The 23,190-nt window shown below is 39.1% G+C and overlaps 1 protein-coding gene across 9 annotated transcripts in view; it reads right to left on the reverse strand.

Annotated features, from left to right (window-relative positions):
• The window catches only part of MYO9B (myosin IXB), an 86,019-nt gene that overhangs the window by 32,746 nt on the left and 30,083 nt on the right, over window positions 1-23,190 (reverse strand). For 4 of the 9 annotated variants that reach the window (XM_087702012.1, XM_087702021.1, XM_087702001.1 and 1 more), the window contains exons 7-20: window positions 22,954-23,083; window positions 21,697-21,786; window positions 20,665-20,781; window positions 20,341-20,475; window positions 19,087-19,208; window positions 16,682-16,823; window positions 15,511-15,706; window positions 12,432-12,507; window positions 11,409-11,498; window positions 9,708-9,821; window positions 7,522-7,561; window positions 6,794-6,916; window positions 2,913-2,993; window positions 1,479-1,589 (exon numbers count right to left, since the gene is read on the reverse strand). In XM_087702012.1, coding sequence (XP_087558138.1) covers window positions 1,479-1,589; window positions 2,913-2,993; window positions 6,794-6,916; window positions 7,522-7,561; window positions 9,708-9,821; window positions 11,409-11,498; window positions 12,432-12,507; window positions 15,511-15,706; window positions 16,682-16,823; window positions 19,087-19,208; window positions 20,341-20,475; window positions 20,665-20,781; window positions 21,697-21,786; window positions 22,954-23,083 — 1,567 coding nt within the window. The remainder of the gene's footprint in view (window positions 1-1,478; window positions 1,590-2,912; window positions 2,994-6,793; window positions 6,917-7,521; window positions 7,562-9,707; window positions 9,822-11,408; window positions 11,499-12,431; window positions 12,508-15,510; window positions 15,707-16,681; window positions 16,824-19,086; window positions 19,209-20,340; window positions 20,476-20,664; window positions 20,782-21,696; window positions 21,787-22,953; window positions 23,084-23,190) is intronic. The other 5 variants (XM_087702053.1, XM_087702028.1, XM_087702061.1 and 2 more) reach the window with 3 other exon arrangements.

A 23,190-nucleotide genomic window follows, 5' to 3' on the forward strand; every position in this document is an offset into this window, starting at 1 on the left:
ATGGCATGCGTGCCATAGGTTCGCCATCCCGGCACTAGACCGAACAATAAATTGTAGGAGTCCTGTGTTTTTATGGAAGGCCCTTTGGAGTTAAGCTGAAGCTTTATTTCTTGCAACAAATGATCAAATTTCCTAACATACACTTACGTTATAAAATGTGAGCACTGAGTAGTCATTCCTACATGACCCATCTTTTTTTTTTTCACGGAGCTTCTAGGATATTTTACTATTCTCTTAAATGTGTTATGGTCATTGCCATCATAATAGAGACCAACAGAGTAATAAAAGATTCTGATAGGACAAGATGTAGTTCCAAGATTTAAAACAGTAAAAGAAAATAACTTGCTATTGAAAGTGACTGATAAACCTTAAGCAGTGTCATCAGTAAGTGTATCTAAGTTCAAACTCAGCACTTTCTAATTGCAACCTGAATCAAACAGTTTAACAATTTTCAAAGAAATGTTAAAAAGCACACAATCTGAAATGGTCCCTATTACATATTTATTAACCAGGGGGCCATTAAATCAGACTGCCAGATAGACAAAGGACAATATAGCAAAACATGAATAATTATTTCAACTGTCTCATCTAGACCCTGGCACAAGACCTCTGGATATAGGAAGTTATCTATCTGCAAGTCCAGATTGAGGTAAACCAATCTGTAACTATACTATTTTTTTTCCCCATGAGGCATAATTTAGCTGCAAGGATTGATTGGGATAGATTTATGTCCTTACATGCAAGTAGTAGCATGTATATACGGAAGCAAAACTCTCTGGTGTTTCAAGTACTTTGAATACAAACAACTCCAGAATCTCCAGGAACAAGTCAAAATAGAGATTGGTCTTGTTTTCTGTCCCAAAGGAGCTTTTTTGAAGAGGCAACTGGACTTTCTGGGTTTTCTTTGAAGTTTCACTTCTCATCAGAATCTTCTTCAGGTATGACTGAATGGTGGGGAATTCCCCACCTCCAGTCAGAGCTGAAGAAGCTTTCCCGATGAGAAGTGAAACATCTTCAAAGAAAGTCCAGTTGCCTCTTGAAAAAAGCACCTTTGGGATAGTCATAACCTGGATGACTGAGAATCTCCATAGACATTGGTCTTGCTTTCTCTTTCCTTTTTGAGGCACTGAACCGTGAGCCAGGATAGACACAAGGAGGAAGAAGAGGAGGAATCTGACCCTGGTTTAAGGCAGCATCCTGGTCGTCTTCTGATAAATATAACTTTTCATCCTTTAGGTTAAAAAAAACCTGAATGTGTTTGGCTCTTAATGTAACTACTTAAAAAGTAAAGGGGGAGGGAGGAAAATAGAGAAAAGACTATGACAAATGATTGAATTCATATTACAAGGGGACTCCCTCCATAAGGGAAGGACAGATTATTTCTCAAACACCTAAAGAAAACAGTTTGAATTCTGAGGATGGTTTTGATCAATCAAGTGGCTTTTTCTGGACTAAGGAAAGAATGAGTGCAAAAGTACCTGGAAGTTAAATTTAGCACTGTAGCCTGATTGTCGGATTCTCACTGTTTCCAGCATTCCTGTGTATCTCAATTGCTGAAGTACCAGCCGTTCATCAAACAACAACTCCCTCTGAAAAAAAGAGAGGAAGAAACAGAAGATCAAGAGCAACTTCTATGCAGCTGGCCTTCCCTATTATAAACCAGAATCTCTTCTCAAAAATGGAGTTACTATTGTCTGTTGCATATTTTTAAAAGACGAGGACCATTCTTTATTTGGCTCCTTTAGCCAATAAATATTAAACCAATTGAAGAGGTTTTGATTGATTATGAAGGTGTTTCTGATTAAATTGGTGCCGTACCATAAGACTATCTTTAGCTAATTTTAATTAGGTTGCTATGTAAATTAGGGAGCAATTGCCATATTTCTCCAATACTTCTCTCCAAGGAATGCTCCTTTTAAGAAAATGAATGCATTTACGAATATTTTCTTTTTCGTAAATACTGCTAAAAATTTATCCACCAAATTGATGAAAAAACACTAAATTAAAACAACGAAGAAGACTGCTTCAATTGCCAAGAAGATTTAAGTAATTTTCCTTCTCAAAACTATACATTTATTCTAAAAAGTATTCTAAAATAATAAAAATGTAACATTTTCAATGTACATTAAAAAAGATGCCAGAAAGCATCAAGTTTGCACAATCTTAAAAGATCTATAAAAGGTTGTAAGAACCGTTTGTACAGGGAAGGACCCTATAAGGATTCAAGTGTGTGAGCTAGTGAGCTTTTTAGATTTTACAGTTAAGAATACAATGTTTACTTTAATTTTATTTTCTTTTTATGAAAACTAAACAAATTGAGATTGGCAGAAATTATTTAGAGGCAACCGGCTAAACAAGAATGTAGGACTGCCTATATCAGTGATGGCTAACCATTTGGGTACAGAAACTGTACGTGCACAGCAGTGCACATACCCACACACATAATGCAATGTGGACATGACACCCCCCTGTGCACCATGCCCCCTTGAGTATGCACACGTACTCCCCCCCCAAGCATGTATGCGTGATCCCCCCTCCACCCTTTTTGGGCCTAGCAGGCCTCCCTGCAGCCCCCTAGGACTAAAAACAGGCCACAGGGGACACATGACCCCCCTGCGCTCCCACTCTCCATGTGATCCCCTACCCCCCCCCCCCCCGCACAAGCACACGTGTCTCCTGCATGCACGGCAAAGACCTGAAAACCAGCTGGCTGGCAGGAGGTGCGTGTGCATACACGGTGGTGCTGAGCTGGGGTGACGGCTCGCGTACCCGCAGAGAGGACTCCACGTTCCACCTGTGTCATGCATGCCATACATTCGCCATCACGGCTCTATATATTATCAATTTTAACACAAGACTTTTATGCAAAGACTATGTCTGGCATGACCCAGAACCCAAAGGTGTCCACTTACCTTCTCAGAATTGGAACGGATGCAGCGGATAAAGAAGGGCTCAGCTTTCCCCAAAGTTTCTAAAAGCTTGTTCAAGGAACTCTGCAATGAGTCACACAATAGGAATTTATTAGCTAATCTTAGGGAAAGAACCATCTTTAGGCCATCTATCATTCCAAGCTGTATTATACTTTCCATCTATTTCCAAACGAATAAAAGGTATTAGAAATACTATCATACGGCAGTAAGGTTATGTTGCACTATGCATTACAAAACATTGTACAACATACTTCGCTTCGTTAAGCAATGGGTTCCATTTTCTGGAACATGTATAATTCAGGGAAACATAAACTAACCAAACAAGCTGGGTTAACACAACATAGTAATCTACCAAGATGACAAAATGATATCAAATGAAATGAACAATACATTTAGTACACTGTGCAAATGTTGCTATTCAGGCAAGCATTCAGACTGCTAATGCTTCCCATAATCACCTTACAATTACTTTGGACAAAAACAGCTCATAAAATTGGCAAGTGAGGATACTAGAATAGAAACCAGAGTTGGAAGGGACCTTGGAGGTCTTCTAGTCCAACCCCTGCTTAGGCAGGAAACCCTACACCACTTCAGTCAAGTGGTTATCCAACTTCTTCTTAAAAACTTCCAGTGTTGGAGCATTCAGAACTTCTGGAGGCAAGTTGTTTCACTAATTAATTGTTCTAACTGTCAGGAAATTTCTCCTTAGTTCCAAGTTGCTTCTCTCCCTGATTAGTTTCCACCCATTGCTTCTTGTCCTACCCTCAGATGCTTTGGAAAATAGCTTCACTCCCTCTTCTTTCTGGCAAAAAATTAAAGAGAGTATAGGTAAAGGTAAAGGTTCCTCCGCACATATATGCTAGTCGTTTCCAGCTGTAGGGGCAGTGCTCAACTCTGTTTCAAAGCTGAAGAGCCAGCACTGTCCGAAGACGTCTCCGTGGTCATGTGGCTGGCATGACTAAATGCCAAAAGCACACGTTACCTTCCTACTGAAGGTGGCTCCTATTTTTCTACTTGCATTTTTACATGCTTTTGAACTGCTATGTTGGCAGAAGCTGGTGCAAGTAACAGGAGCTCACTTGGTTACATAGCACATAGTACATAGCACATAACATTCGAACCACCAAATTGCCGATCTTTCTGATCGACAAGCTCAGTGTCTTAGCCACTGAGCCACAGTGTCCCTTAAAAAAGAGTATGGATTGCCAATAAAATATGGACAGAAAACAAACAAACAACACTAAGACAATGAAAGGAGCAGGTTCAGCATGTTTAATGAAAAAGCACTGTAAAACCACATGAAATGGGAAAAACTCCAGTATTCCAAGGTGAAAAAAGATTCAAACTGAGCAGATTATTAATATAAACATGGAAAGAGAGAGAGTTAAAATATTGAGCAATTAAAAAGTTGTATAATGATTCAACATGTTGTCCAGTATTAAGCAAGAAAGGACAAAAGAAGGTATGCCCAGCAAGTATTTAAAAAATAAAGGAACAAGAAAAGGAAAGTGAAAAAAATATGTCAGTTTTGGAAGCCATTTTTTCTTTCTAGCTTCCTGACTGCCACATATTTTAGCCTGGGAAATTGGGAGTTTTTTTGTTGGAGTGGTGGAAACTTAGCTATAACAACATCCCTTACAAGGACATTTTCATGCACCTGGATGGGAATGACTGGGGATTGTCCTCAGTTGAGTCTGATGATGGATTGGACCATGTGATGGACTTGTGGGTATGGAACAGGGTTGTGAACTTTCAATTGGGTGGGGAAAACCTGGAAGCTTTCTGATTTGGGTTTTCCCAGATGTGCCAACATGACATCTCTAATAAAGTGGAACTTTGAGGAATTTATTGCCCTGGAGTTTTATTTCCTTGAGGATGTTTTTTTGGAACCCTGACAAAATCCTTTTTAACAGGGGAAAATAATAGGAAAAATTGCCCTGAAAATACAAATACTCAGACTTAGCAGGTGACAGTAGGTTTTGTGGTGCTCCTAGTTAATATTTGGATGGGAAACTCCCAGGGAGCATGGAAGACTATTGGCCTAAACTGGACAGTTGAAAACTATCCCAAAAGAAGGTAATAGCAAACCATTTCCATGGTGCTGCTGAGAAAACTGCATGGATATGTCCATGAAATCATCAGAAATAAAGCTAGACTTGAAGAAGACTTAGTTTTTACTTTAGTAATGTTCAAGAGAAACTGCAGAATAAGTTTTTATAAGTGAATTTTATAGAATGACACCCATTTGCAAAGAAACAGTATACTGTATTCAGAAACTATTCCCACTAAAAAATGATGCTACCAGAGACAATTAACCGACTGCCATACTGGAAAACACACATCTGAAATACCCATAGAACTATTAAAGTTGCAGAAGAGACTGTGAATATCTGGACAGGGTAAAAAAAAAGCTCAGATTAATTCCTAGCAAGACAAAATTGCTGTTCATCAATAAACAACTAAGAATCCCAGTAATTTTGATGGGATCATGCTCTTCCCAAAGTGGTTTATGACTTAGATTTTTCCTGGACTCTCAGCTTCCACTAAAACAACAGGTGAAAATTTTGGTCAGGGGAAGGAACCTTTACCCAGCTTTGGCTAATTTGCCAGCCACTTTAAATGACCTGCACCTCAATCACCACTCCTTTGACCTAACATCTGGGACAGGAGGAGGGGTACTACGGGAGTCAACCTGGAACTACAGCTGCTGCAGAATACAGAACCTAGCTTATTGTAGGAATACAGAATATCACCAATCTTTAAATTGCTGCATTTGCTTATCACTACTGTATGTTTTCAGACTCAAATCAAAACGCTGATTGTTAAAACCCTGTATGACACAGCACTGGGATAAATCAGGCAATGCCTTGTTAGGACAAAATCTGTATATAGGTCTTGAACATCTAGAGAAGGTCTGTTGAGAGTCATCCTCCTTGTGAGGTTCATGGGGCCACATGTTTATGGACAAGCCGCCTTAGAGGTGGCTCCCATTCTTTGGAATACCTACCTCTAGTGACATGGACAAACAAGTGAAAGTCATTCAGTTTGAGCTTGCTTTTGTTTCAGTATTCTATTTGTTTCCTTATGGCATCTTTTATTCCATTGTCACCCACCTAGTGTCTTTTAAGGTGGAGTAGAATTGAACATTGAGAAGGATATAGTTGAAAGATTTCCAAGTAAAATGGTCAATAAGAACATGACTTTCACCTCTAAAATCCCACCATCCCTTTGCATGAAGAAGAAAAACCTTAAAAGAATCATCCTTGTGATCTGAAAAAAATAATTGGTACTACTCCACGCACTCCTATCCAGTGTGTTGCTCATATTGCTCATGATGGAACAGAGGGCCACTGTTTGCCATATGAATGAGGTCCATGAGAAGACAAACAGATTTACGATCAGGAATCTACTACCATTCCCAGGTCAACTGATTCATTCTCCTTACAGAAGAAAGCATGATGATACTTATTGGTTTTATAGGTTTTAGCACTGGATGCATTTGCACAGAGTGCTTTTTTTCTAGTTTTGCTTAAAATGTAGAGTTAAGAGAAATGAAAGAAAGTACAGAAGAAGGGAGAAGGTTGACTAGAAAAGAAAATAATTAATTGAAGATCTACTTCGTATTCCATGCAAAAGAATGAAGAAGTACTATTGCTGAAACAATGAAGGGAAGATATACACCATGTTCTCCCCCACCCACCCACATCGCCCCATGAAAACAAGCTTCCTGCACAAATACATATAAGACCAAATACAAAACCTGCAGAGATCCCAACCCCATATTATGAAACCGATTAAAGAAAAACGTTAAACAAAAGGGAGGCAGCTTTGGTCATTCTCTATTACTGTATGTGCCCTTTTACCTGGAATTGAGCGCTGATGCTAGGTGGCTTCTTCTTCTTATGCAAATGCAGGAGGGATTTTGTGGTTCGGTCATGCAACGTCATGCTCACGATGAGTTTCAAAGACTTTGAGTCCAGTAAATTCTGCAGCCAAGGAATATTTATTTATTTATTTTATATGTTGCCCATCTCGCTATCAAGCAACTCTGGGCAGCTAAGCTAATATGCCATAGTCATAATTACAATCCCATGAAGGCAGGCACTATAATTCCAGTGCTGAAACGACACCATTTGGTAGGATGAGTGTATTAAATTATGCTTCATTTAGGCTCTTTTTTTGTTATCAGCCATAGAAATGGAGATCAGATAGGAAATTATGGAGAAGAGGTAAGCGCCTGTTTATGGACTTCACCAGAGGACTTAATTTTGGTTACATGAATATTTTTCATCCTTCTCTTAATAGCCAAGAATTTTATTTTCACTTTATATGAAAACAGAGATTCACATGTGTCACAGCTGCACTCAGCATTTCCCAAAATATAGTGACATACAGTGTCACTGTACATACTATACTATATATACTATACATACATACTGTACATATTAGTTAGTGTATAATTTACTGTTGCACATTTTTAGCAGAATTCACATAATATGCACATGCTTTGCAAAATGTAAAATAACTGACCCCAAAATGCCCCCCCCCCATTACCACATATATTGGAACCCTAAAACATAAGGAAGCTCACCTTTGGGATGATCTGCTTTTGTTTCATACCTCTGCTCTTCCTGTTAAAATATTAGAAATCATTGGAGTGATAAAGTATTTTTAAACATGCAATTCGGTTAGTTCAGCAAAGCCACATCTTTCAAATTAAACCAAGAAAAGCAGACAAGAACAAAATGATGGCTAAGCAGTTCTAAAGAGATGGTGGAATTGAGCTACAATGGGAATACTGATGTGAGACATAAAATCTTTGAGTTAATTCTATGCTGCCAACCCCGGAGATTTTTTTGTCAAGCACTGAAGGTGTGCTAATGGGGGAAGGGAGGGGAGTCAGCCTTAAAAAAGAAGCACAAAGCTGCGGATTAGGGTTTCTCAACCTTGGCTGCTTGAAGATGTATGGACTTCGATATGGCTGGCTGTAGAATTCTGGGAGTTGAAGTCCACACAACTTCAAGGGGCCAAGGTTCAGAACCACTGAATTGGCTTATCCTGTGACAGAGCAGGACTCTGTATTCTTCCATGAATCTAAAAAAATTTAGACTTTAAATTTAGAGTTTAAATTTTAAAATCAAAGGATTTTTAAAAAGCTATCCTTCAAAATAACGGTCCCTGCCAAATAACCTCTGATAACAACAAAAGCTGACACTTAAACAAGACAGGAGATGTAGGGACTATGTAGAGAGCCAAGGTGGTGCAGTGGTTAAATGCAGCACTGCAGGCTACTTCAGCTGACTGCACTTCTGCAGTTCGGCAGTTCAAATCTCACCGGCTCAGGGTTGACTCAGACTTCCATCCTTCCGAGGTGGGTAAAATGAGAACCCGGATTGTTGTTGGGGGCAATATGCTGACTCTGTAAAACCGCTTAGAGAGGGCTGAAAGCCCTATGAAGCGGTATATAAGTCTAACTGCTATTGCTATTGCTATTGCTATTCTGTTTAAATATATCTCATTTACGCTTCCAAGGATGCCATTTGAATAATTTATATTTAAAAACTATTGCAAGAGGTTCTAGATAACAGTTTTCCAAGTTCAACCCCTGGCATTCTAGATGAAAATCCTAAAACTGAGAAAATTTCTGGCAGTCAAAAGGAGGCAATACTAAGCTAGTAGATGAATAGTCTGACTAAAAACAAGGAAGCTTCATGTCTTCCTGTCTGCCTAAATTCAGAGGACATTCGGTGAAAGCATCTACCACTAGTCCAGTGTGAAACTGTCTTTTGGGAACCACAGAAAAATGGCAGTTCCAGCTCATCCTCTTGCTGTGGGACTGAAGAACTAAAAAAAAAGAGGGATGCCTTTAACAAAAGGATTAAGGCTCTTTTTCTGTGCCTTATAACTTGCCTTAAAAGTTACTTGATGTAAAAGAGTTATAAATATTTAAAATAAAAAAATATGGCATGAAATAAGGACAAGAATTTAACTGTGATAAAAAATGTCTTCTCTAAATCACAATGCAAAGAGGCTCCTCTTTCTAAACTCTCCTCGGCCTGTTTTATAGGCCGTCCTCTTTTAATTCAATGACCATTCACAGTTACCTATAACATTGATGAAAAAGCAACTTTGGCGTTCAATCCTTGCGTTTACAACCTCCACAGGTCTGTAAAGCAAAGGAAAGCTTCAGTTGTTTCACTCAATAACCGCTTCACTTAATAAAAAAACTTGCTGGTTCATTGTGTTTGTTAAATGAGGATTAGGACTCAGAACGATAAGGTTTTTCACTTGGATATATCCAAAAATCTGAAATAGGAAAAACCTGAATACTCTTCTGCAACGCAGTGTCTTTTTCTGAAACAGGGTTGAGAGAATCTATCTATGCTTTTCAGGCTCTCCACGTTGGGAGATTCTTGGCAAAGGGGGAAGCGTATGTTCATTAAGAACTTACTGAAATTGCTAAGTCAAGGCCTGCCTGCCTTTGAATACATACATGCTAAAAGCCAGAATAATGCAATTTGTATGTCTTCCAACTGAGGAAATCTACCACGGGCACTTCTGCATTTTCTGCACATGAAATAAGAGCCACATTCCGCAAAACTGAGAGGAAAGTACCTCAGTAATTTCCACAAAATGCGAAATGCTTAAAATTTGCACACGTTTGCTTATGCACTCTGCACAGCACCACTCTGCAAAGCTAGAAAAACTGAGCTTCCCTTTCCCCGCTCCCCTCCCCCCCCCACCTGCCCCACAACATCCTTTTTTCCACAAACTCACAGGAAATGGCAACGGGGTTGCTGGTACCGGCTGAGTGACTGCAGGAGCCTGCGGGGATCTTCACCCTGCCACGGCAGGCCCTTTATACTCCTAACTATTTGCTCATGCAAGTCCCTAAGACGTGATGGACACACACCCAAAACAAGGCAGACAAGACATATGGAGACACATAAAGAGAGAGGTGTGTGAAAGAGAAGCACCAGGAATTAAACAAAGGAGTCGCTAGCCCGCTATTGTCATATGGGCTCTGAAAATGTCAAACAAGAGGTTTTTCTCCTGAGCTGACCGTATCTTAAAACTTGCTCATCTTGAATATTTGTAGATTTGGTAACATAAGATCGAATGTGACAAAGATTGCTATTTTGGAGATGCCTCCAAAGCTGTTCACATTTTGGATTGTGGGAGAAGATTTTATCAGTTTCAATGAAGTAGTACTCATAGCAGGCCATTGCCCAGCTATCAATGTATTTTTACATCAGAGACCATGCCAAATAAGATTGGGTGTCAACCTTCAGATAAATAAATAATGATTTGGGTGATTTATTTATTCATTTGGCATAGTATTTTTAGACCTGTTTTATGATCCAGTGGTTGAAAGGTGCACAAATTCCCCACAGAGTATACCCTGCAGATAAAAATACAGTCCCCGAATGAGATGTGAATATTGAAACTAGTTTTCCAGATAAGATTCTTCTGTACCAGAAAAAAAAATCAGGTTTAATTCAGGTTTCTAGTTTTCTAATGCACATATATCCTCTGAGTAAGATTGTACACAAATTGCAAATGAATTCTGCTCCATGTTTAGTTCCTACAGTCAGCCTGGAAAGTGCCCCAATAAATGAGTGATTATCAGCCTTCCAAATCATGCAGCATGCTTGTGGACAGCTTTATCCAACACAAAAACTTACCTTTGCCACTCTCCAGAGAGGCAGAAATTAATAACAAAGAAAACCAAGAAAGGAAGCCAAGGAAAAAAGAAAGAGAAAAAAAGGTGACAGAAGTGTAAAAAAAGGTCATTCCTGGGCAGAGGAACAGTCTTCATTCTTCTGAAACACACTTCTTTCCACTTGTTAAGAGGCCCTGTTCCTCCTCTACATATTTTAAATTTAAGATACAATTACAGCATTCCACTTCAGCATTAAAAAAAGGAACACAGGTAGTCCTCGACCTACAACAGTTCATTTAATAACTGTGTAAAGTTACAAAGGCATTGAAAAAAAGTGACTTAGGACCATTTTTCCACACTTATGACCACTGTAGCATCCCCATGGTCATGTGATCCAAATTCAAACACTTGGCAAGTGACTCATATTTGTGACGGTTGCAGTGTCGCGGAGTCATGTGATCAACTTTTGTGACCTTCTGACAAGCAAAGTCATGTGATGATTTACTTAGCAACTGTGGCTAGAAAGGTCATAAAACGGGGCAAAACTCACTGAGCAACAGAAATTTGGGGCTCGATTGTGGTTGTAAGTCGAGGAACTGCCTGTATGCTCCATTATATCTGCAGTATTTTGAGTTGCCTAAGAACACCCCAAGGGTGAGTTCCAGTGACTTCTGGAATGAAGCTGGAGGAGAAGACTCCAGTGACTTTTTTTTAATCCCTGGTTTTCTGAACCAGGTCATTCTCAGGTCTGTCTGCCCAGGATCGTGCTTCCCTTGCCACAGTGGCAAGCTCCTCCTCCACCTTTACCCACTTACTTCTTGCTTTCATAGGAAGCAATGATGTCTTCGAAAGCGTTTATATCAAAATCCTCAGAGCAATCAAATGAGAAATCAAGTACTGAACAGCTGCAAAAAGGGGAACATGCAACGATGCTCAATCAACCAAGTAATAAGGCAGGTAGAAAGGCAAAAAGCTTCAGGCTAAGTTGGCCAGACGTACCCTCACCCTCCCAAGTTTCATCTTCTTATAAGCCTTCTCCAAAGGAAAACAACAACAAGAAACAACTGTGCTTTGGTATGCCAGGGAATGGATGAACATCATCAAGAAAGCCACAGCATATCAAAAGGAAATAAAAAGTATCAGGAAGAATCCATTAACATTCTCTTGTGTTTCTAGTATTTGGTATCCTAGGACTGCAAAATGTAACTGATAAATTTATATATGTGTATTTTTAATAGGGTAAAACGATATCCCTTAAAACTGCCAATAGGTACTGTGTTTCCCTGAAAATAAGACCAGGTCTTATATTAATTTTCGCTCCAAAAGATGCATTAGGGCTTATTTTCTAGTTGTCTTATTTTTGGGGAAATATAGTACTAAAGGCGTCCGTCTGACTGACGATCTTAACTGGGGCTATATTTTTGGGGTATGATGAAGAAATCAGTGCATTGCAAGAGTAACTTGGCATCTTCTCTACTACTTCTTTGTCAAATTTTGTGGGTTTTTTTCCTTTCCCATTTTCAGAGCTTCTTATTTCAGCAATCCTACTTAATACTGAATTCATACTGAATTTCTCATAAGAGCTCATTGGTCCCTTGTTGAGAAGCAGAGAATCTTTATCATTCACCATCTCCATGTTTTTTCCAGAGGGATTGCAAATTTATCTATAGTTCTTTATAAGTTAAATATAAAAACAAACATCTAGGGGCTATTTTGGTAAAACGAAAAACAAGATCAGAAACCAGTGCAGTGCAAGGAATGGTCCTTTGTCAAAAGAAACCAGGACAAGGATAGAAATGTAACAACAATAATAAAAACCAATTAAATGTGCTTCTTACCGATAAACTCTCTCAATTGGGGTGTTGCTGTGTTGCAATTCCCCAAGTGGGATCCTGGGTCCATGGCGTATTACCCCTAGAGGAAAGGGGGGAAAATCTATATTGGCATAACCGCTGTAGCTTTTGCCAGCTTTCACCAACAACGTTACTCTTTTATAAATGGGATTATTTGAGTGGCCGTCTTGACCTACATCCTTCATGTGTAAAAGCTAATTCAGAATCTTTTAGAGACTGGCACTAGTATTACTGCATATTAAATAACTTAAAATGACTCCCAGTCTCAGTTCTTGAGGCTGATTTAGCAAAACCTGAAACCAAAAATCAGCAAAATAACCAAGTGGAAACAGAATAATGGGAATACCCAGGTGATCATTTGAACAGGTTGCAGGCAAATAAGTAGCTTTTTTTATATAATGGTCTCAAAATGTGAATGAGCAGTAAGCTGTTTATAGGGCTGGTTTGTATATTAAATGCCACTTTTTAAAAAGGAGCTTGACACAGAATACCCTAGTTCTTTCTCCTCACATTTTTTCCAAAGCAATCACCCAGTGGAATAGGTTGGGTTCAGGGAGAGGGTGGTGTCAGATGCATAATCATGATGCAATCGATGACAGGATTGCTTTGGCAAAGGCTGCATCTCACACTGCCCAAAAGTCCATCTTGAAATACTTAGCAAAACTGAAAGTCTAGAGTGCCCCCCATCGTTAACTGCTTCAAGGTACTGTACATACTTCAGAAGAGAAGTTACATTACCAATTGTCCCAACTGATTATCCTCTAATAGGTAAGGGCTGCTTTGGAGTTTATAATAAGGCCACACTGTTGCAGTGGTTCATTTGGAATATTGTGGAAGGTAATTTATTTTTGCATGAACTATCAAATATAGAAAGAGATGAGGATCATTTTGGAATGGAGACACCAGTGCAATAGAAAGATGCATTTGAAAAGATAAGTACAGAAATTCTCTAAGGTCTCATAGTGGACCAGTGAGGTTGTCTTCCATGAAAGTAATCAGTCAGTTTGGACAGCCATTGACTTCTCTGAAGGCTAACAATAACCTCTGGGTTTGTAATAGAGATGGAAGAGATTGGAAAAGATTCAGTGAACCTGTCAAACTTTTAAATAAAGAATGTGAAAAACTGAGATATCTCCAGTGGGACAATGATTGAGCTAAATAAGCAGGAAAGTAGATATGGAGCCAAGAAAAAAATCCAAATGTGGTCATTTAAATGTAACAAAAAAGCTAGGACATTACAAGTGTTCAAATCCTCACATTGTTGAACTGGTACGAATGAAGAGGATAAAGAGAAACGAGCGCCATTCTTTATCTTACAAAAACAGTATGGTGACTCCAGGAGTTTACTATATACGGTTATGGTCTTTGGGGAAAAGAAATGTGCTCTCTGTTGGCTGCCGTTGAGAATCTAACCTCCTTCTGTTGACCCAATGTGAAGTAAGAGAACAAAGAAAGATGTGTGGGAGGCTTGGGATGGTAGGAATGAGGTACAGTAGAGATTGAATATGATCACAATGCTCTCTGGATAAGGAATGACAGTGCTTGCCTTGATGTCTAGGATTTCAACCTCAGAAACTGAATCCTTAGCAGTCTCTTGAAACTTGCAAGCTCAAGAATTCAAAGAGTTCAGGAGGAGAGATATATGGCAATAGCCCTCAAAGAGATCATTCGCTGCAGATGGAAGTATCTACAAATAATTGTGTGTCTATAGCTTAACCTTCCGAATCCCCTAAATTACACACAGTTATAGCAGAAGCTATAACTATACAGGGGGTTATAGCTATAAAGGTGGCTCAGTGGCTAAGATGCTGAGCTTGTAGATCAGAAAGATTGGCAGTTCAGCTGTTTGAATCTCTAGTGCCGCCTAATGGAATGAGCTCCTGTTACTTATCCCAGTTTCTGCCAACCTAGCAGTTCTAAAGCATGTAAAAATGGAAGTAGAAAATGGGGAAAGCTGGCTGGGGAATTCTGGGAGTTGAAGTCCGCCAGGCTTAAAGTTGCCAAGGTTGGAGGCCCCTGCTCCAAAGCAAAAAATATTCTTGTTGAAAAGATCTGATGGAGGAGATTTTTCACATACTTTTGGAATTTGTGGAATTGGCCCTTCACGGCCATTTCAACAATTATAGGGGGGGCGGGGAGGTAGGAAGGAGCATTAGGGATGTTCAGAACCTTGAGTTATTTATAATAATAAATAATAAAGGTGGCATAAGAAACAAACAAACAGATTGCTCATCGTAAGTTTAAATAAATGAAAAGAGCCCATAGATGGGCCCAAAACAAAACCCAAACCAATAGGAGAATGCAAGAGAAGGCAAGGAAATGATCAATCAAAGGATGAAAATGATGAAAACATTTTTGAGCAATGTTCAAAAAAGTACTCTGGGAAAAAACACCCATATTGTAGCAAATTGTTATCACAGTTGCTTAAAATAACTGAGGGATCAACAGGAGCCACATCTATAGATGCAATGAAAACAGGAGGCGTGGCTTAAGCTCTGAAAGTTTCCAAAGGAACCTGCACAATATCCATCTGTGTGAATCGCAGAAACCACAATGAAGAAACTGGTTTGTTGGTTCCTCTTTGGATTATTAATTGTTCAGAAAGACTCTTAAGCAGTGACAAGAGGCATGAAGGAGGATCATTTATAATTCATTTAAATGCATTTATTTCCTTTTGAAAATCAAAAGTGACCCTTAGTTGGCTTTCAATAATCAGAAATACAAATTTAAAGTAAAATAGATAACATCAGTAGTATTACATGAAGTAGGTAAGTATAAACTACTACATAAATATCACATTTAAAGCAATTCTATGGGCAGATTGTATGAAGGTTATGAGCCCGCCTTATTCCAAATTCAACTAATTTATATTCAACCTAGCATAGCTTCCATCTTTTCAGATAGTTAAGCAGCATGGGTCAGTCATCATTTGCCATCTAAGTTTGTTTTAACTGGAATTGCTGAGGAATTAATCTGGATTACATTACCTGAAGACTGAAAGTCTTCTATACTCTTAAACTGTAGATGTCGATATTTTGATTACTTCTGCTGTGCTTGTGCTTACCTGCTGTTTTCTCAGCTCTTTGGCGACCCCCTTCTGCAAAAACAGCCATGGCGTGGATTGCTGCACGGAGGATAGCCCACCGGAAAACAGCCACTGGATCCATTCCAATCAGCTCCCGAACATAAGTGCTGTCACTGCTCCGCAGCAAGGCAACAATATCTGGCCGCATATAATCCATGTTCTTTTCACGGAAATCCTATAAGGAAGAATGGTCATGGAAACCGAGGCACATAGCCAAGGTTATGCTCAAGGGATAGGTGGATTTAACCATGACTCTGCGTGTCTTCCTTCCCTTCTTTACCATGCTAAAGGTTGAGGTCTTCAAGACATGCTTGGCAGCAGGTTCACCGCTGGAAATCAGTACCATAAAATATACTTTGAGATGTCCACATACATTTGAAGTACATTTCTATTACAATGATGACTGGGCAATGGCAATGGATTCTCTGTGACCAGGGATGGGCTGCTACGGGATCGCCCTGGTTTGGGAGAAGCCCTAGGTGATGTTATGGCCGTTTTGGAGAACCTCCAAAGCTGGTCCCACCCACCCTGCCCCACCTCTGCCCTCCCGAGTCTCCACGCAGCCCATTTTGGATGTGAGGTAAGTGGAAAAACAGGCCTGTTTCTGGCCTCAGGAGGGTCTCCAGAGCCTGGAGGAAACAGTTTGTGCACTCCCAGAGGCTTGAGGAAAGTGTCCGGAGCCTGGGAAAAGCAAAAAGTCCCCCCCTCCCCGCTGTGGTGCAGTACTCTGAGTAGAGCATGCCCACCATGGCCATGCCCACCCAGCAACTGGGCAGAGAACCCGTTGCTGAAATTTTTGAAGCCCATCCCTGTCTGAGTTCTTATTAAAGTGAATAGTTATTCAACATTGGAAAGAAAAACCTACGGCTTCAATCACTCACTGGAGACCTGGTGTCCCTGTGACTCATGACTGGATTGCTTACAGACATAAATTATGTACAAATGATGAAGAAAAATGATCATTTTTATTGAAACTCTTGTAAAACTTCCATTCCAAACTGACAAGATCAGATTTTTTTTTTAAAGGATGGGTTTTGGCCTGTTTCAACCAGCAAGGATCTTCTTATGACAACCAGACTTTTTTTTTCTTTGCTGATTAAGCCAAAAGCAATTCCTTGACATTTTGCATCTGGAATCACATTCCGATTACCTTTATCTGATATTTCACTTTGCCAGCAAAGTGTTGAATGATGAAAGCAGGTTCCAATACAGGAGTTCCAATGAAGAACTTGCTGTCCTCGTGCTGCTGTTTGAACTTTGCAAGAAGCGTCTCGCTAGTGGCATGTGGAAAACTGCAAGCAGCAAAAGAGGAAGCCACAGGCAGAAGAAATTATCTTTATCAGTAGAGATTAAACCTGGCAAACTGGGGAGGGGATGATATCAAAAGTTTCCAAATGTAGAAAGGAATTCTGCAGGTAAGAAGATTGGCTGCATTCCATTCACATTTACTGATATTCTTTTATAAGCAGTTTTAATTACACCATTGTTGCTACGTCTTTAAAAGTATCCGTCATCTCTCCTAAGAATTTTTATAAACTGAAGAGGATTTAGTTAAAAATAATAATTAAACTTTTTCCTAGTTTCTGCTTTCTTCCCAGACTAAAAATTTAGAAATTCTACATCATGGCAATTCGTAACCTCTTGGAAGTAAGATTCTAAATTCTATTGAATTCGTGCATGTTTCTTTAACTGTCATGTCATGGTAGCTTTGCATTTTTATTTGGTAAGTATCATTGTAGAATAAAGGCTACCCCTTCCTTCTTTTAATTGCTCCTGGTTGCATAATTTCACCCTCCACTATTAATGGGAAGAGAACTTTGTGCCTTTCCAAGCAGACAGTGTTCAGACTCCTATCTGCCTAATTTCACAAGTCATACATTTTTAAAGTTCAATAGCAAATCCTGAGCCCCAGCTATGTCCACTTGTTCATCTTTAACAGAAGATATAGTGCAAAAAAACCCCAGTTAATAAATTCAGTATCATTAATCATGGAAACATCACTTTGGAAAATCCTCTAGTCCCACTTACAAGTCTCTCCTTTCGTTCACATGCTTCAATAAATATTTAACTTATATTTCTGCCCCTGATACTTTATGACTGTTCTTCCCAGGACTGTTCTGTTCCAAATGATCTAATATTTAGTTTTGGGGGAATATATGCCTAAATGTGCTTTGCTTCCTGTTACTTTCATCCCTATATATATGGCTTACTAAGCTGCAAATTTGTGGACAGAGGCTGTGCTTTCTCCAATCTTCCCTCCCTCCCAACTTCACATTTACACTTTGCGGCGTATAAGATGCACCAAGGTTTTAAAGTGGCAAATTTTGTTTAAAAAAAGTTTTTGCACTCTGCAAACCTCCCCAAAACAGCCCGTTTTTCATGAAAACAGGCCTGTTGTTCTTCAAAAAAAGTGCATTAATAGCCCTTAGGAGGCTTGTAGAGTATTCCTGGAGGGCTGGGGGGGGGAATATTTAGGGAATATCATTATACTTTGTTTTCATATTTATTGTAGATTTTCCGTGCCAACTCAATGAAGCGGTGGACGTGATGAACCAGGGTCTGGAGGCCGTTAAGAACTGGATGAGTGCTAACAAACTGGTACTCAACCCGGATAAGACCGAGTGGCTGTTGTGTTTCCCCCCCAATAATTTGGCTGATATACCAACGCTTAGGCTGGGGGGTCAAATTTTATACCCCTCAGATAGGGTCCGCAACTTAGGAGTCCTCCTGGATCCACAGCTGACTTTTGATCACCAGCTGTCGGCTGTGACCAGGGGGGCATTTGCCCAGGTTCGCCTGGTCCGCCAGTTGCGGCCCTACTTAGATAGGGGGGCGCTCACGACAGTCACTCGAGCCCTTGTGATCTCTAGACTGGAATACTGCAACGGGCTCTACATGGGGTTGCCCCTGAGGTGCATCCGGCGACTACAGTTAGTCCAAAATGCAGCCGCGCGAGTGATAGTGGGCGCACCACGGTTCGCCCACGTTACACCTATCCTCCGCGAGCTGCACTGGCTACCTGTTGGTCTCCGGGTGCGCTTCAGGATATTGATGACCATCTTTAAAGCACTCCATGGTAGTGGATCTGGGTACTTGAGAGACCGCCTTCTGCCGATTACCTCCCTAAATCGACCAATTAGATCGCACAGACTGGGCCTCCTCCGAATCCCATCTGCCAGTCAATGTCGACTGGCGACCACGCGGAGGAGGGCCTTTTCTGTTGCTGCCCCGACCCTGTGGAACGAGCTCCCCATGGAGATCCGCACCCTCACCACTATCCAGACCTTCCGCGCAGCCCTCAAGATCTGGCTCTCCCAGCAGGCCTGGGGATAGGTTCCTAATTACCCGCCCGAGTGTTTGATTGTTGAATGAAAGTTGGGTTTTTTACTATTTTTCTGTTGTTCACATATTGTTTGTTTTGACCTTGCACTTCCCCTTCCTTGTGGTTGTAAGCCGCCCTGAGTCCCCTCAGGGAAAAGGGCGGCATATAAATCTCAATAAATACTAGCTGTCAAAAATACTAGTTCTCCTAGTCCCACAGCTAGCTCTACTTACTTGCTTTCTTCATCTAGTAGGTAGAACAGACCAGTTGGTTTCTTGCCAATTAAATGGATGCAGGCCACATTGTCTGTATAGTCGATGTTGTGCCATGAAATCCCCTCACTCTGATACTCCTCCTGTAATAAGTAAATGCTGGAAATCAGGCATCAACTGCTTTTCTTTCTCTATATACAATTACCTCTTTACCTCTCATAATATTAGAACTCGGGCGTCATCTGACTGGCAGTTGAGGACAGCAAAACAAATGAACTCTTTGTGCACCACATGGTTTAGGGAATATCATAAGGTGACAACCATCTGTTTAAGTGGCTTTCTTGGAGGAGAAAGAAGTATCTTACTGGCTACTGTGGACGAACAAAATCTCTAGGGCTGTCACTTTATTCTGGTTCTGAGTTTCTCAGAATTATCTGCTCATTATATATATATATATATATATATATATATATATATATATATATATATATATATATATATATATATATATATATATATATATATATATATATATATATATATATATATATATATATATATATATATATATATATAATTGGGACTGTGTATATATATATATATAAACAGAATGTGAATTAAATGGACCCGAGAGCTCTTATAATTTTAAAGCAAGAACATCTCCCCTTCCAAATCAAGACCTTGGCTAATAAAGAAAGGTACATGTCAGCAATTACAAACATAACAATGGCTTTCTTGTATAAATGACCATTTTGAGAACCAATTAGACAACCCATGAATCCCTGGATCATGGTTTCAGAGGTATTTCATTACCAGATTATTTAGTGTCATCAACAATAGCAGAGCTTCTAATGTACTTAAGGTATTTGAACGTACTTGAAAAATTCTTGAAAAGCTCCATAGAGAGATGTATCTGCCTTGAAAGCAGCCCATGTTGCACATTCAAACATTAGCAACTGATTATAAAAATGTTTTAGAATGTTTTAATATTGTGGCATAAAATGTTTTATGACAACATACATTTGATTGCAATAATTTTTTATGTTAAAAGTTTAATGTTGGAAAGTAGTTTATAAACAACATACTTAATAGAAAAAAAATAAAATATAGAGGTTTGCAAACTGAAATCTGTCAGCAAGATGTCAAATCCCAAATCAATATTGCTGTCATTCAACCTGTTTTTACACATATTATTACCTTGCTGTAAAGTTAAAAAACACCATTTTTAATCTGCAAAATAAAGAGCACAAATTCTTCTTTTCTTCCATTGCTTACCTGTTCAAGCTTGAAAATGTGTTGATTGAAGTAATACTGCAACTGCTCATTTGCATAGTTTATGCAGAACTGTTCAAAACTGTTTGTTTTGAAGTCTTCAAAACCAAAGATATCGAGTACCCCAATGGACAAGCACTAGGCATGGGAAGGGATGGGAACAGAATCAGGAGACTGGCATGACTATATCGATGTGCTCAAAACCAAATATACTGTAAGAGGTCCCTTCTCAAAATCAGACACCCCCCCATCTGTTTAAAAAAATAGCCAGGTGACAGGCAGTTCCACAACTCAGAAGCAAGAATCATCTGTTTCCTGGAAGCATACCGTAACAGACTCTTCCATATCCTTCTTGTTGAGAAGTGCATGGTTAATTCGTAGAACTATCCAGTCAAAGAGGGCACTGTACAAAGACTTCGCCATAGAATCACGAGCTGTGATGGCCTGCAAATTAAAAGCACCAAGAAAGCTCCATTGTAACTTTGTTTTTCCTCATTTATTTATTTGTTGGTTTGTTCAATTTCTATAGCCACCCGTCTCAGTCAATGACTCTGGGAGGCTTACAATCCCAAACAATACATTACAGTTAAAAATATTAAAAACATTTTAAAACAATAAAAACAATAGCCAGGAAATGAGGCCCTGGACATATTCGTCACCCTAGGCTTGGGAATAAGCCAGGTTTTTAGGGCTTTATGAAACTCTAGCACATTCTGATCCCCGAGGGAAGGGGCCACTTTGCAAAAAACTTGTCTTCTGATCCTCGCCAGCCAACATTCTTTGGTGGATGGGATCTGCAGCATGCCCATTCCGCTTGATCTAGCTGGACGGGTAGAGTTTCTTCAAAAAAAAAAGTGATCCTTCAGGTAACCCGTATTGTTCTTGAGTCTTTCTGAGGGTCATGAAAAATCACTAAACATTGCTAGCGTTTTTATTCATTGGTTTCCAAGGAATCATCACCATACTTACATAATTTATATTTTCCATTTTATGCCCCCTGATTCCAATTAAGCATCTCATAATTGCAAAAAACATACCATCTTTTAGATATCAGCAGAAAAAAAATTAAGACTGTAGAGGGGGAAACCAATTACTTTTTTTAAAAAAATATGCTACTTAAGCAATATCCTCTGGCGATTGGAAATTTTTATTTTGACCCTGCAATATAGTTTTCTTTTGGTGTTACTGAATTTTAATTAGCTTTATTGCTTTGTGACTATACACTCTCAGAATTGTTACAAGTTATCCTATAAATATTATATATGAAAAAATAAAGTTGCCCTTACAATTTGAGCCATCTGTAATTTTATTTTATTTTTTAAAAATCTTACTAACCCCAATCTACCATTAGGAACTCACCTCATTGAGGCTATATGGAAGGATCAGTTTGTCATTCACTGTCACAGTTTTTCTTTTTGTCAACACTTCCACTAAGGTTTCACGTTTCACCTGGGAGAAGAGCTGAAATTAACAACCTGACATGGAAATACAGGATGAAAATGACCTGTAATTATCTGTAATTTTGATAATCAAAATTCCTGTAGGTTGTAACTTATCCAGTTCCTATAAAGTTGCTGCAGAAAATGGAGAATCCTCCTGGTTGGTTTTAATCTTAAGCTTTGAAGCAAGATAGTGTAAATGACAAAATTTTGTCTCCCTTTTAAAAGGGAGATTTGATAATGCAACAGATTTTGCATTACAAAACATCTCACATGTAATCGTGTAACATCGCACTTATAACTTTCCATTAGCACACCATCATTAGCATGCAAATACAGACTTTTTATTGTTTTCCATTCATTTCCTAATAGCCTTGATTCACATGCTTGGTCTGCCATATACCCTGAAATAGGACTGGATTGGATCATGACTACTTAAAAGTCAACCTTTTCTTATATATCAATGTTCAAATTGCATTCAATGCTGCTCCAAATGCATTCACAGACCAAGATTTCATGTATCTATTATTGGATCAGGGTCCAATAATAGCAACGATTTCATGAAAAATTAACTTCAAGAAGTACTGTTTATGTTTAGCACTTCTGACTTTTTCTGAAGGCAGGGAAGTTAACAGTGCACATTTTTTCTTCCCTACTCAGATATTTAATTAGCGTAAATGTTTGCTTGATTTTTAAGTTTTAAAATGTAAGTAGTTTCAAGTTTATCAATACAGAAACTATACATACATACATACATACATACATACATACATACATACATACATCCTATTCAGTATACAGTGGTACCTTGACACTCATCATTAATTGGTTCCAGGAGGCACGATGAATACCAAAAACTATGAGTACCAAACAAATTTTTCCCATAAGGAATAATGTCGTGAGTGACAAGGCAGCCGACACTGACAAATTCTAGCTTGTGCGTTGAGTACCAAACAAACGATGAGTACTGGGACAAAATTTTGACATCAAAATGCATTGAGTACCAAATTCGATGAGTTTCAAAGCAGTTGAGTACTAAGGTACCACTGCATTCTTATATGCATTTTTTCAATGCTATTTAACAGGGGTAAAGTGAATGATCTTTTTTTGTGCCCAATGATCAGGGGTGTCTTCTCTGCCCAACACAATAATTATAATGTAGAAAGATGTGAGGTACCTTCAGAAGCTGTGAGAGAATATCTAGCACTTCAGGAGGTCCCACTTCCAGCCCCTCATCTCGACCTGCTGCCTTTTTCTTGTAAGTAACATTTCCCAGGTAGAGAATAGCAGAAAGCACTGAAAAAATTCTGTGAAAGTGAAAAGCAGGCTAATGTATTTTTCAGATGAAGAATATGTTTACTGAGTGTCATATACATTTGTCCATTAGAGTATGATAAGAATGTACATTTATTTA

This window comes from Thamnophis sirtalis, unplaced genomic scaffold, assembly GCF_051295495.1.
Source record: "Thamnophis sirtalis isolate CommonGarterSnake01/CBP01778 unplaced genomic scaffold, rThaSir2_p1.2 scaffold_1, whole genome shotgun sequence".
NCBI classification, from domain to species: Eukaryota; Metazoa; Chordata; class Lepidosauria; order Squamata; family Natricidae; genus Thamnophis; species Thamnophis sirtalis.